General features: G+C 31.2%; 1 protein-coding gene across 2 annotated transcripts in view; it reads left to right on the top strand.

Annotated features, from left to right (window-relative positions):
• LOC142332581 (juvenile hormone esterase-like) overlaps positions 1–15,613 on the top strand; it is a 56,194-nt gene that overhangs the window by 12,583 nt on the left and 27,998 nt on the right. For both annotated transcript variants that reach the window (XM_075379093.1, XM_075379092.1), the window contains 3 exons: positions 437–580; positions 4,126–4,272; positions 12,064–12,226. In XM_075379093.1, the coding sequence (XP_075235208.1) occupies positions 437–580; positions 4,126–4,272; positions 12,064–12,226 (454 nt within the window). The remainder of the gene's footprint in view (positions 1–436; positions 581–4,125; positions 4,273–12,063; positions 12,227–15,613) is intronic.

Raw genomic sequence — 15,613 nt, 5'->3', positions numbered from 1 at the left:
GAGCTATTTGGTCTGTGGCATTCATAAGTTTACAACAACAAAGCTGGACCAGTCTGTGAATCTAAATCTCCATGATTCATAAAATGATGATTTTGACTCACCATCCAGCAGCTAGTTGTGTTGAGATCGAAGCTTCTCTCTATTGTACTACTTCTTTTCTGTCATTCTCTTTTTTCTGGGATCTCTTCTAGGTCTCTACTAACAGAGTTTTGCCCTGGCTATGTAAACATGCTCTTATGCTCTCGCAAGAGGTTCATAACTTTGCTGGCTTTTATTTCCAGCCTAAATAACATATCATCCATAAATTTTTGTATTTTTTCTCCTCTTGGATTACTAAATTTTTTTTATTTTATTGATTTGGATAAAAACTATTCATAGATAAAACTTGATTCCATTAAAATATTGTAATGTACATTAATGTAAATCTATTTTGCAGATGTTTAAAAGCCCTGTTGTTATGACTACAAAAGGACGTGTAAAGGGCATAGAAAAACAATATAAATATTTTCCTGAAAAAACATATTATGCATTCCAAGGAATACCATATGCAATGCCTCCAATAGGAACTTTACGTTTTAAAGTAAGTGATTTGGTTTTTTTTTATTATTATTTAAACCAGTTCTTCATTTGTAAAGGAAAGTACTTTTCTTAAAGTAAAGATCTTTCCTTGTTTCTATTTTGATTTAGTCAGTGTATTTAGTGTATATTCCTTTATTTTTATTGTATGTAGTTGATCATTTTTGTCCAATTTTATTTTATAAATTTTTGAAATAGTGATTTTTTGCTTCTTTTGTAATCTTCCTCAAATAATAATTACTTTAAAATATTTATGTATATTAAAATAAATTTAAAATGGTCTTTGTCATATTTTTCATGTAATTTTTTTATAACATTTTTTACTTATTCTATTTATATTTCAAACAATTGTTTATCACCAATCAACCTCATTGATAATCTTGATAAATGACAGAGACATTTTATCATAACTTTCATGATTTAAAGCTATTTTTATTGTAATTGAGAATTATCACATACAATTATGTATACATACGTAATTTATAACCATTTTGTAAAACAAAGAATTTTTTTCAATTACTATTATCAAAATAAAAAAGCAAGAAAATGCTGTAAAAAAATTAACTTAACTTAAAAAAAGAAAACTGTTGCAGTAGAAAGGAATCATTTAGGAAATTTGGTTACAAAATAAAAATATGATAAAAAAAATTAATAATATTTGAACAGTAAGATATACAAGTAGTTAAACTGAAATTAATCAAAATGGGAATGTACGAGAGTTATTTTTTTTTTCAAGGTCCGATCGGTCGCGAAATAAAAACCCGCGAAAAAATCGGATGAACTTTTGCGCATATGTGTTGCGCAGCATCTCTTGTATGGCCTTTAATCACGCCGCGTCACTTCGTTTAGTTATGAACATGCAGCTAGCACGTAAACATGTCTACAACAATAGCATCTCCCGCCAAGTGTGAAGTGCGTGCGGTAATTCGATTTCTTCAGGCTGAGGGGTGTAATGCAGCTGAAATTCATCAACGAATAAGTAATGTGTACGGTGAAACTTCAATGAGTGACAGCATAGTGCGACAATGGTGCAGGAACTTTAAAGCAGGACGTAGTATGCAAGCGGTCAGAGAAGGAATCGAGTGACAACCGATAATCTCGTTGAGCGAGTGGATGAGGCGATTCGAGAAAATCGTCGGTTCACAATTTCTGTATTGAGTGATTCGTTTCCTGAAATTTCAAGGTCAGCTCTCTACACCATTCTGAGTGAGAGACTTCAGTACCGCAAACTGTGTGCGAGATGAATTCCCAAGATGCTATCCGACCGTCACAAAACAATGAGAATGGATGCCTCCCTAACGTTCCTCCAGCGCTACCACAATGAAAGAGAAGATTTTTTGAACAAAATTGTCACAGGGGACGAGACATGGGTCCATTTCGAAACTGAAGAAACAAAAGAACAATCCAAACAGAGGATGCATTCTCATTCTCCCAGTAAACCAAAGAAGTTCAAGCGAACCTTCTCCAATAGAAAGCTACTGTGTTCTGAGACCAGAATGGAGTTCTCTTGGTGGAATTCATGGAACGTGGCACAACCATCACTGCAGCCTCATACTGCATGACTCTTCAACGTCTATGAAGAGCAATTCAAAATAACCGGAGAGGAATGTTGTCATCAGGCACTGTCTTTCTCCATGACAATGCTCGGCCGCACACTGCAGCTGTAACAAAGAAGCTCCTGCAGCGTTTTCATTGGGAAGCGTTTGATTACCCACCATACATGGACTTGGCTCCATCCGATTTTCACCTCTTTGTTCACATGAAACGCTGGCTAGGAGGACAACATTCTGGCACAGACATCAAGCTGCAGACCAGCATAGAAACATGGCTGAAAACACAGGCAGCTCCGTTCTATGACAAGGGTATTGGAAAGTTGGTACCACACTACCACAAATGTCTAAATCAGAGTGGTAACTATGTAGAGAAATAGCATTACTATGTAAGTACTTGTTACAAATAGAAAATTTGTTATTTTCACTGTCGTTTTAATTTCGTAACTGATCGGACCTTGAAAAAAATGACCCTCGTAATTAGGTTTAGCCTGAATGAAGAAAGAAAACGTTTTTTTTCTTAAATAAATTACATCTAAAGAATCAAGGTGACATGATACATGCAATGGTTTATTAAAATATTTTTAATTTCTTAACTCCATTCTTCTCTATATTCTTATAATTTGCAGTGTTTTTTAATATAATGGAAAAATATGGATAAATAGAGAACATTTTTGTGGACCAATACATCTTCAAACTGATAAATAGTCTCCAGCGTTGCGCTGGAGACTATAGTCTTCATATATGTGATCCATAGTTGCTATGGATCACATAACATAGACATATTCTGCAGATTATTGTCAAAGCTTTTCCACACCTTATCAAAGAACCTCATCATCAAGATATCCCAAAACTAGTTATAGCTTGTTTATTAACCCCAATTCTGATATCCTTGCTTTTAATTTGTTTGATATCTAGTCGGACTTCACCTTGGTGAAAAGATGAAGTCTCGCTTAGTCACTTTGTACTAAATGCAGGGTACGGAAGTTGTTCAAAAATTTCCCATTTGAATTGTTCAAGTTAAACCACTATGCAACCTCAATAAAGAAGCTGAGCATTTCAATAAGAAAAACACTTATCCATGCTGTTTGTCTTGGATTAGCTTCTAAAGCTGTTATATCATGTAATAATAAATTTCTGATATTATTACACACCAAATTCTATCAGTAAAAGTTTCATGACCCAATATCCATTGCCATTGGTAACTTGCTTGTTACAAGAATGAGTTTACATCTTTCCTGTGTTTGGATTGCTACTTACTCTCTACATTCATAAAATTAATTTATGTCTTATCCCCAGCCACAATACTATCAAAATATTTATTCCCATTCAAGGAATATTTTATTGTACCACTCAAGGAATACCAACGTCATGGTCATCCATTGTTTTTTATATACATGTCAACGTGTTGCTTTGGTACCCATCTCACACAGAACTTATTGAAAGCTAGCCTATTTTATATAAGAATCAGTGAAAATTCTTTTGAAAATTAAAAAATCATGCATGATAAATGTTTTTCATGAAAAATGTAAATATCTTTAAAATTTGATCAACTTTTGAATGAATTTATTAGTCACAATTAGAGTCACCTTTCCCTTTTAGCTCAAATATCTGTAATAAATATCTATGTTAATAAAATTACCACAAGTATGACATAATTTTCATTGGATTTTTGCAGCACATATTCTAAAGAACTTATCATATCTTGTACTTTACAACTGGCAGAGCCACAATGATAAGTTTCTCGACACAGTGACCACACTTTATGACTATTAAACGGAATTGATTGCTAATGGGGTTATTACAAAATTAAAAATTATACTCGTTAAGCAAAACAGTTAATTTTCAAAAGGTAATTGGAGATTAATTTTAATCTAAACTATCCAAGAAAATCTAGTCCTTACATGGTTTAAACTAGTTTTCATTCTAATACTAGATATATAATTTAACTTATTTTTAATCAAAATTATTAGATTAATTTTAACATTTTTATGTTTAGGAACCACAGCCAATTAAAGAATGGGGTATTGTACTTAATGCAACTAAAGAAAGAAGTGTTTGCCCACAAAAAGCTATACCTGGTCGAAATGATTCTAGAGTGATTGGTTCAGAAGATTGCTTATATTTAAACGTTTATACTCCTGAGGTATGTCTTTTTTTTATTTGACTAATTATTTATTGACTCAACTGTTGTAATTTACATTTGATTGTATTACTTTGAAATTATAAGTACAGTCACTTCATATTTTGCTGTCACAGAAAAGACTTTTAAAATATTTTTCTCTGTAAAATAAAAAAGCTTATTAATTTTTGTTAATATGTTTTATGCAAAAGTTAAATAATGTTTTTTATACGAGCATGTATGTGCACGAAATATATTCAAAATTACTTATTTTAATTGGGTTTATTTAAAAATAATTTAAATAAAGCCAAGTTATGTTGTATAATAAAGCGTAAAGTTGTTAACTCAAGATTAAAAATTTTATTTTGACATTTATTATTTCTGTTTATTAGCTAATAAATGTTTAAATTAATTGTTTAATATTTAATAACTATTGCATTTATAATTATTTTACATTCCCTTGCTGAATTGAAGCAATTGTAATAAATGTGCATTGTTTTACTGCAAAAATAGTGCACTCATTTGTTGTTTTTCGATATCTGTCCCTATGACTATGATGTATGTGAGGTCCCAAATTATAAAAGTCACTAATAAGAGTTGGATTCTAGGAAAAATGTTCTCTTCAGTGCCTTTGTGTTTGTGTAGAGTCTTTGTGATAAGATGAAGATGTTAGATTTAAGACAGAGTTTCAGCAGATATACTGACTAATTTATAACCATATATTTGGAAAATGAATAAGTCAACAGGAAATCACTTCACTCCCATTTTACTTAAGCCTGGTATGAGATGCTTGTTATTCTTAAAGACAGGTGCCATTTTAATGAGTGACTTGGCACGTTAGGTTATTTATAACTACTATGATTGTAGTACTTAAGATATGTTAGTTTGTATTTTAAAGTTTTGTATCTTTAAATTTACAGTTCAACAATTCTGTGGAAAAAACTATTCCTAATTCTTTTCAGATCAGTAACTTATTATAAATGTTTAAAAACTCTTCCTGTTTTCCTAGAACAGTAAGGACTCAGGAATTGTTTAATAATTATTTTGGTTGTTTATTGTGTGCTTAATTCTCTTCATCTTTTATTATTATCTTTTTGTAAAAAAAAAATCCTTGATTTTCATCTGAAAGCTCTGAAATCAAATAAGAAGACATTTTTATATTTTCTTTAATCATTTAATAAATAATTTTGATCATAAATGTTTAGGGTAAAAATTACAGTTTTAATTGTTAATATTTGTAGAAAAAATAAATCTAAAAAAGCACTTGCTTTAAGTCTAAATATTTATACATGTACAGCAGCGCTTCTCAAGCTTTCAGTATTTACAACCCAATTTTTAATCAAAATTTTCATTGCAACTCTCATACAATAATAATGTATTTTGACGCTAAATCTACACTACGATCTTAATTACAAACCTTACAAATTACTAAGAATAAAAAAATTTATTGATATTTGGTAACACCAACTGCTGCACGGACAAAACCAGAATCGATGCCTCTGTATTGCTCCCTATCTTACGTCCACCGTAACGGCATTCTCGAGGCTTCGCGAGAAGTTCCGATTTGTCTCGAACATTCTGGAACGTCTGCGCAAACTTATATATATATATATGCTACACCTCGTTCAATTCCATCCAGTCTTCCATCCTTCTATCTCTATAGATTCTATCGTGAATATGTATGTTGTAATTTGCGTGCTATTTGCGATTCACGGTAGAAGATTTATACAGAATCATGAATAAATTTTTAAGTGGGCGTAAGCGAGCATTAGACGATAGTGAAGCATCAACAAGTGCACAGACGAGCGTGGTTCCGAAAATAAAATCAAAAATACATCAATTTTGGGTTTACCAGTACTGAAGTAAATGAAGAAGAAAGGCCTCTGTGTGTCATTTGCTCAAAAATTTTGGCAGCAGACAGCATGAAACCTAATAAACTTAAACGACATTTCGAAACGCTTCATCGTGAGCACGTTAACAAAAACCCGAGAATTCTTCTTTTAATTAAAATTAAAATCATTTGAAAAGCAAACATGATTTTAAAAAAAACATTTCTGAATGAAAAAGCTTTACTTGCCTTTTACAAAGTTTCATATAAAATAGCCAGATGTAAAAAGCCGCATACTATTGGTGAAGAGCAGGGTCAGATTTAGATGAAGAGAGGCCCTAGGCTTTTCCACTTACAAGGCCCTTTCATCTCCCATTTTTAATTCTGTAAATCGCATGACAGATAACAATAAAATAAATCAATACTATGATATATGTCAATATGTTAAGTGCAATATGTTGTGATTAGTGTAATTTATAATATAATTATTACTGTGATCTATGATAAATTTATGCATTAACTAACCTTTATAAAAAAATGTGGTAAGGTTAACAAATAAAAAAATGAGAACATTTATTTATTTATTTATTCTCAACGCCATATCTAGCAAATGCAACAACATCTAATTAAACACAACATTTACAAAGAAACAAAATTCGAATAATAAAACTCATTTGACTACATAAAGAAAATACGCAATTAAAATTATCATATTTTCTAGCAAATTAATTTAAATTTATTCAATACATTAAACCAAATTTAATTCATAATACGTACTTAAACTAAACTAAATCGAACTGAACTCAAACAAAATCCAAATCCCCCCCAAAAAAATACCATATTAAATTTTATTTTAATTGTTATTTTATAAAAGTAGATCTTACAATTTTAAGAATTGATTTAATCCATTTAAGGCTAAATACACATTTAAAACAAAAAGTAGATAAAAGAATTTCTTTCTAATTTTTTTCACACAGAAATCAAAAATTTATTTTTCTGAATTTCTCATTCTCGATAAACAAAATCAAAGTGCATCAAAATCTTCTCTAATTTTGCGTAAAATATCCAGAAGTGGCATGTACAAATTTGCACAACTACTAAGTAAAATATTAGGGTTTTGAAAAATTAATTAAATCTGTAAAAATGTCCCAGTATTCGGTTACAAAAATGGAGCATTAACAAGAATTCAAATTCTTCCATCTTCTGTAAAAGATTGTTGGCCGTCAATCTAGTATCACTCTTTATATTAACATCTGAATGTAAATGATTGCAGAAAGGCTTCTGGAATAGAAGAAATACCTGTAGAATTACTGTGCAGTGCAGATGAGGAAGCAATTGACAGATTATACAAACTGGTGTGTAATACTTATGAAAAAGGGGAAGTTCCGTCAGATTTCAAAAAAAGTGTTATAGTCATGATACCAAAGAAAGCAGGGGCAGATAAATGTGAAGAATACAGAACAATTAGTTTAACTAGTTATGCATCAAAAATCTTAACTAGAATTCTATACAGAAGAATTGAGAGGAGAGTGGAAGAAGTGTTAGGAGAAGACCAATTTGATTTCAGGAAAAGTATAAGGACAAGGGAAGCAATTTTAGGCCTCAGATTAATAGTGGAAGGAAGATTAAAAAAAACAAACCAACATACTTGGCATTTATAGATCTAGAAAAGGCATTCGATAACGTAGACTGCATCAGCATTTAAAAAAAAATTAGGGTACAAATACAGAGATAGAAGAACAATTGTTAACATTTACAGGAACCAAACAGCAACAGTAATAATTGAAGAACATAAGAAAGAAGCCATAATAAAAAAGGGAGTCTGACATGGATCTTCCCTACCCCCGTTACTTTTTAATCTTTACATAGAAATAGCAGTTAATGATGTTAAAGAACAATTTAGATCCGTAGTAACAGTACAAGGCCAAAAGATAAAGATGCTACGATTTGCTGATGATGTAGTAATTCTAGTTGAGAGTAAAAAAGATTTAGAAGGAACAATGAACGGCACAGATGAAGTCCTACACAAGAACTACCGCATGAAAATAAACAAGAACAAAACCAAAGTAATGAAATGTAGTAGAAATAATGAAGATGGACCACTGAATGTAAAAATAGGAGAGAAAACATTATGGAGGTAGAAGAATTTTGTTATTCGGTAAGTAGAATTGCTAAAGATGAACGAAGCAGAAGCGATATAAAATGCCGAATAGCACAGATGAAACGAGCCTTCAATAAGAAATATAATTTATTTACATCAAAAATTAATTTAAACATCAGGAAAACATTTTTGAAAATATATGTTTGGAGCGTAGCTTTATATGGAAGTGAAACTTGGACGATCGGAGTACCTGAGAAGAAAAGATTAGAAGCTTTTGAAATGCGGTGCTATAGGAGAATGTTAAAAATCAGATGGGTGGATAAAGTGACAAATGAAGAGGTATTGCGGTAAATACGAGTTGTGATAAAAAAATACGGTGAATAATTTTTTATTAAAAAAGTAATAAAGTTACATAGAATTCGATTTAATCTCCTTCAAAGTACTGCCCTTGGCTAGCAATGCATTTATCCCAACGTTGACTCCATGACTGGAAGCATTTCTGGAAGGCGTCTTTCGGAAGGGCTTTCAGCTGCTCGGTCGTGGCCCTCTCAATGTCAGCAATGGTGTCAAAACGTTTTCCTTTAAGCACAGTTTTAATTTTTGAGAAGAGCCAAAAGTCGCATGGTGCTAAATCTGGTGAGTATGGCGGATGTGAACAGACAGGAACACTTATTTCGGCCAAAAACTCGCGAATGTGAAGCGAGGTGAGACACGGCGCGTTGTCGTGGTGAAGAAGGAAGAAGCCATTGGTCCATTTTTCTGGTCGCTTTCTTCGTACGTCGTTTCGCTTTAAACGGATCCGTACGAGATGTTAAGGTCTTCCGATAGCTCTCGAATAGTCATTCGCCTATTTGAACGAACCATTGTTTCCACTTTTTGCACATTTTCAACTGTTTTTGAGGTTACTGGACGTCCCGCACGCTGCTCGTCTTCAACAGACTCATGTCCGTTTTTAAATCGGTCATACCACCTGTACACAGTCTTCAAAGTTACCACATTGTCGCCGTACACCGATTATAACATTTCGTGAGCTTCTTTGGCACTCTTTTGCAACTTAAAACAAAACTTAATGTTAATGCGTTGTTCAAAATCCATGTTGCGCGACAGATATGATAAACACAACGTCACTCTAGCAGCTGACTGGCAAGCTCGAACGTGTTACAACTCGTCCCTGCCTGTCTCAGTTGATTACGATATTGGACAAATTACAGCATATGGATGTAGCGTCGGCAGTTGCCGCTATAAAAATTCATTCACCGTATTTTTTGTTCACACCTCGTAGATGAAGAAAGAAGCATTTGAAAAAATATAGTTAAAAGAAGAGACAGACTTATAGGCCACATATTAAGGCATCCTCGAATAGTCGCTTTAATATTGGAGGGGCAGGTAGAAGGAAAAAATTCTATAAGCAGGCCACGTTTGGAATATGTAAAACAAATTGTTAGGGATGTAGGATGTAGAGGGTATATCGAAATGGAACGACTAGCACTAGATAGGGAATCTTGGAGAGCTGCATCAAACCAATCAAATGACTTAAGACAAAAAAAAACTTAAATTATTGAGTGCATCAGTGATATCATTGTAATTTTCTAAAATAGCTTCTATAGTTTTTGTGTGTGCCTCCCACCTTGTGTCTGATAAATATTTTAGCACTTTAGAATGAGGTTTCATATGTGATTTGAGAACATCCCATCTTTTTGTGGAAGACGAAAAACGATATAAACTTCATTGACAACACCAAAAAAATTAACTGCATCAAGGCAACAATCAACAGCTCAACGACCTACTAAATTTAAAGAGCGACCAACGCATGCAATAAATTTGTTTTTTTCGATAGTGGCCCTAGACTGAAGCCTAATTAGCCTTTAGGAAAGTTCGGCCCTGGTGAAGAGCTTATTTTGCCAGCTGCCATTGAGATTGTAGAAATTATGTTTCGAGATAATTTTGCCAAACAATTGCAGTTCATACCTCTATCAAGTGATACTATTGCCTATCGAATCGGAGATATAGCTGAAGATGTACAGCATCAGCTTTTCAGCAAGTTGCATGACAAATTGTTTTCACTTCAGCTTGATGAGTCAACAGATAGCAAAAGATGCTCATTACATTGCCTATGTTCGATTTTGCGTTGGTATGTCAGCAGCAGAAGAACTACTTTTCTGCAAACCAATAGAACTCAAAGTAACAGCACTCGCATTATTTGCTATCTTAAATGATTTTATAAATAAGGCAAATATAAGGTGGAAAAATTGCATCGGAATATGCACCAATAGTATTCGTTCAATGTCTGGAAGATTCCAAAGTATACATGCAGTTGTGAAATAAAAATCTCCGTAGTGTGTCTGGACACATTGCATGATCTACATAGAAGCTCTGGCTTCCAAAGAAATCAGTCCTGGTCTGAATATTGTGCTAACGACGTTGTAACTGTAGTAAATTATATAAAAATGATTCAGTGTTACTATTTTATTATGAGGCAAGGTGGTTATCATATGGAAAAGCTTTGCAACATGTTTATGAATTAAGAGATGAAATCGCCATTTTTATAGATGAGGAAAACCAACTGGAAGCCTAGAAGATTTGAGATGGTTTATGTATGATGGAATTAGCTACTTGGTCGACATATTCGAGAAATAAAATACCTTGAATCTTCAATTCCAAGGAGCAAATACACATATACTGGATACAAGTGATTCAGTAATGCTAATGCTATTTGTAGAAAATTGGAATTGCGGAGCAGAAATTTAAAGCAACATACCTAGAAATGTTTGCAAATGTGAATGAATGTGTTAAAACTTACAAGGCTGAAGAACAACATGTGAAAGTTGTTTTTGTAACCATTGAAAATCATTTAGCCATGATGGCAAAGAATTTAAAAAAATATTTTCTTGCTGACGACAACTTGGTAGCAGTTTACAAGTGGGTTAGAAATCGATTTCAAAATATTCCCGAAGGGCTCTCAACTGCTGAAGAAGAAATTGTCATAGACTTCATGGTGAGTGGCGAAATCAAGACAGTTTACTAATAAATCACTCTTTGAATTTTGGGCAGGGGTGGATGATGAGTTTTGTGTATTAAAAACAAGAGCATTTCGTATTCTATTACCAGTTTCAACATCCTACCTTTGCAAAATTAGATTTTCTGCAGTGGCTGCTTTGAAGACAATGTATAGATTTCAGAAAAAGAACTCAGGATGTCTATTAAAAATATTAAACCTTTCTTCAAAAAACTTTGTTCTGCAAGACTGGCCCAACGGAGTCACTAATAATTATTAAACTTGAACTTGTTTTTAATTTAGTATTGATAATTATTAAATACACTGTGCAGTACTGATACAATCCTATTTATAGTGTATTATATCAGTGTAAATGTGTATTTTATTATTTATTATGTCAGAATATATTTTGTTTTGTTTTCCTTTCAGTAAATTAATACATTATTTTAATAGTATTTTCTTTTTGATGTGCTTGCGCCCTATTTAGAGTTATCACTAACCCCTAGGAAGGCACATCCCACAGGTTGAGAAACACTGATGTATAGAGTATAATGTATGTCTGTGTACATCAAAATGAAAAAAAAAAACAGATATAAATTTTTTAACAAAATTTTAAAATTTAAATAAAATAACTGTATAATTTAAATAAAATAATAATTATTAACAAAACAAAATAACTTTAGCTTTGTAAAAACTAAATAATATTTTTTTTTTAAATGACAAGATTGAATACAATCAAGGTTTTTTCATAAAACATATTAATTCACTTTGTTATCAAAACTTCCATAATTAACTTTTAATTATTATATTATTGTTAAAATTATAAGCTTTTTTATAATACATGTTGAACATATTTTTATTTATTATTTTTGTTTATTTATTTATTTGAAGAATCCAGAAGAAATTAATGACAAATCATTAAAACCAGTAATGGTTTGGGTACATGGAGGAGGTTTTCAATCTGGTAGTGGTAACACTGATTATTATGGACCTGACTTTTTAGTGAAAAATGATGTTGTTTTGGTAACATTTAATTACAGACTTGGTGTGCTGGGTGAGTATAATTTTTTTTTTTACTTACACATTTCTTATAAAGAGTAATATTTTTGGCTGATTAATTATGGAAGTTTAGAATGCATGTTTGCTTGTTTTTTTTGCGGTCATGTAAGTCCCAAATGCCTATACCACCTGATTTTTATAAAACTAATAAATGTCAATACGTCAAATAAATGTCAATGTCAATTGTTTTTATAAAACAGTTTAGATCAATTAGAGAATATCATGTGAAGAAAAAAGTGAATGCTAGATGGTATTTTCTCCAAGAAGAAAAACTAGCATTGTTTGAAACTTATTAATGTAGTATAAAAGTACTTGAATAGTGAAATTAATATATATATTAAACTCATCGTCAACAAATCAGCTGATTTTCATAGTCAAGAGTTCTAAGGTTCAAATCTTTGTAAAAGCAGTTGCTTTTATATAGATTTGAATTCTAGTCTGTGGATACTGGTGTTCTTTGATGGTTGGGTTTCAATTAACCACATTTCTCAGGAGTGATCAGCGTGAGTCTGTTCAAGACTACACATTTATCAGTACATTTACAATTACACGTCAGACTGCTCAAAGATGCCTTGGCATCTCTGCAGAGTACTGTTGACATCATGTCACTGTGCTGTTACTCTGTAACCTGGTATACATAAGTAAATATTTTTATGAAATTAGCTTTTTTAAGATTCATATTATTCCTCTATACTGTTAAATTATATTTAAATTGTGTTATATAAACCACCATCTAGTACAGAATATTGAGATGACATATCTTACCTTAATTTTTCATGAAAGTACTTTCATGGATCCCTCATCCCAAGTCATGATTGAAATAATTCTGTTAAAGTATAATAAAAATTTAAAAATAAATACCAAAATAATGAAAATTGTGTATCAATTTACATGAGTACTGCTATCTGTTACAGTTTTTATAAGATTGTCTCCCTCAAATATGTCAGATGGTTTAACAAATTGAAATAAAGGATTTATCAAAAGTATGAAAGATATACATAAAATATTTATAACACTAGGGTCAAAATCCGTTATGTGCTCACAACTCTTTCATTATATGTCTACAACGCTTTCCTTGTATGCCTACAGTGCTTAAAAATTTTTCTATAGACTTTTACTGTTAAGGAACAGTTGCAAAAGGTTATAATCTAACCAAACTTAACTTACGCTCGTTTTTCTCACTAGTCAAGGTTAGCGACCAAAGCAAGCATAGGTTAAGTTTGGTTACATTATATTTATAATTTTATAAATATAATAAGTTCATATGTAACTGAAAAATATTGTTTAACAAAATATCTAGTCTATAGAAAAATGTTAAAGTCTTGGCATATAACGGATTTTGACCATACACTAATAATATCATTGTAAACATTATTAAAACCTATAATAAAGAAATATTTAAACCAGCATAGAAACCAATATAATAAAATATTAAAATAACAATTATTCATTTATTTTATTAAGTACAACAGAACAGCCTTTATATGCTGTACATTCAACACAAAACACATGTATGTACTCATAATGTTAACAATTACAAACAAACAATAACAAGTTAACATATAAACAAGAAACAATAAATGTAAATAATATAAATCTATGCATTACATGATGATAATAATCTAAAACAACAAATATCATTTTTTTCATATTATAATATGATGTCGAAAAATAGATCGTAATAATTAAACAATATTAATCATAATAATTAAACAATTTCTTACTATAATTTAAAAAAGAAAACATATACAACCAGCAAAATGTGTATTAACACATTCCACCAGAAAAAGAAGCCAAACAATATTATTATAATAAAAAACTGTTATTATGTTATACCTTTTTTTTTTTTTCCTGTTTAGCCTCCGGTAACTACCGTTTAGATAATACTTCAGAGGATGAATGAGGATGATATGTATGAGTGTGAATGAAGTGTAGTCTTGTACATTCTCAGTTCGACCATACCTGAGATGTGTGGTTAATTGAAACCCAACCACCAAAGAACACCGGTAGCCAAACAATATTATTATAATAAAAAACTGTTATTATGTTATACCTTTTTTTTTTCTTGTTTAGCCTCCGGTAACTACCGTTTAGATAATACTTCAGAGGATGAATGAGGATGATATGTATGAGTGTGAATGAAGTGTAGTCTTGTACATTCTCAGTTCGACCATACCTGAGATGTGTGGTTAATTGAAACCCAACCACCAAAGAACACCGGTAGCCAAACAATATTATTATAATAAAAAACTGTTATTATGTTATACCTTTTTTTTTTCTTGTTTAGCCTCCGGTAACTACCGTTTAGATAATACTTCAGAGGATGAATGAGGATGATATGTATGAGTGTGAATGAAGTGTAGTCTTGTACATTCTCAGTTCGACCATACCTGAGATGTGTGGTTAATTGAAACCCAACCACCAAAGAACACCGGTATCCACGATCTAGTATTCAAGTCCGTGTAAAAATAGCTGGCTTTACTAGGACTTGAACGCTGTAACTCTCGACTTCCAAATCAGCTGATTTGGGAAGACGCGTTAACCACTAGACCAACCCGGTGGGTTTATTATGTTATACCACATGATGAATGTTTAACATCATAAATGTAAATTATGCACTCGAATTAAGCAAAAAAATTAATATTTTGATATTTTATATGTATATTTTTTAATTAAAAAAGAATTTGTTTATTTATAAACAAACTATCAAAAATTTTTATTTAATATTCATTCCTTCCCCAAAAAAATCATGCTTTTTTCTAGCTAATGGGAGTTTTTTTGCATTTATATTTTTTGTATCAATATGCTTTCAAAACACTATAAAGATTTTTTTACCATCATACTCCAATGATCTGTGGCAACAAAAACTTTATTAATTAAAAAAATTAATTTATTTTAAATTAAACCCATCTTGCAAGCTATCAATTGCATTCAAAATATATAAAAATCTGATGTGGACAGCACATAATTTCCTTGTATGCCTATTAAATTACATAAACACATTTTTAAAAGTACATAAAATGTTATTTCATCAATAACTTCTGATTTTTTTCTTTTTTTTTATTGTTATAGAATTACTAATTATTGTAAAATATTTTTTTTTACAAACACGGGTCAATTATTAATAAATCAATATATTTAAATTAAAAAAAAAAGTTAAAAAAGAAAAGGAGATTCATCAGAAGTCTGATTCGAACCGATGTGCCTTCCCTTGTAAGATCCAAATATTTCATTAATTAAAATTTTATTTGGCTATAACTCTGGAACAAACGAAAATAAGTACCACTTATGATATATTATTAATAAGCTCTCAATGAAGGCTAATTACTGCAGTTAAGATCAGTTTCAATTTGTCCTAGGAGATCGCGGCAAACTTCCACCC

This window comes from Lycorma delicatula, chromosome 11 (genome assembly GCF_047948215.1).
Source record: "Lycorma delicatula isolate Av1 chromosome 11, ASM4794821v1, whole genome shotgun sequence".
In the NCBI taxonomy this organism is placed as follows: domain Eukaryota; kingdom Metazoa; phylum Arthropoda; class Insecta; order Hemiptera; family Fulgoridae; genus Lycorma; species Lycorma delicatula.
Note: the sequence above shows the minus strand (reverse complement) of the source record. Positions and strands in the feature narration are given on the sequence as shown.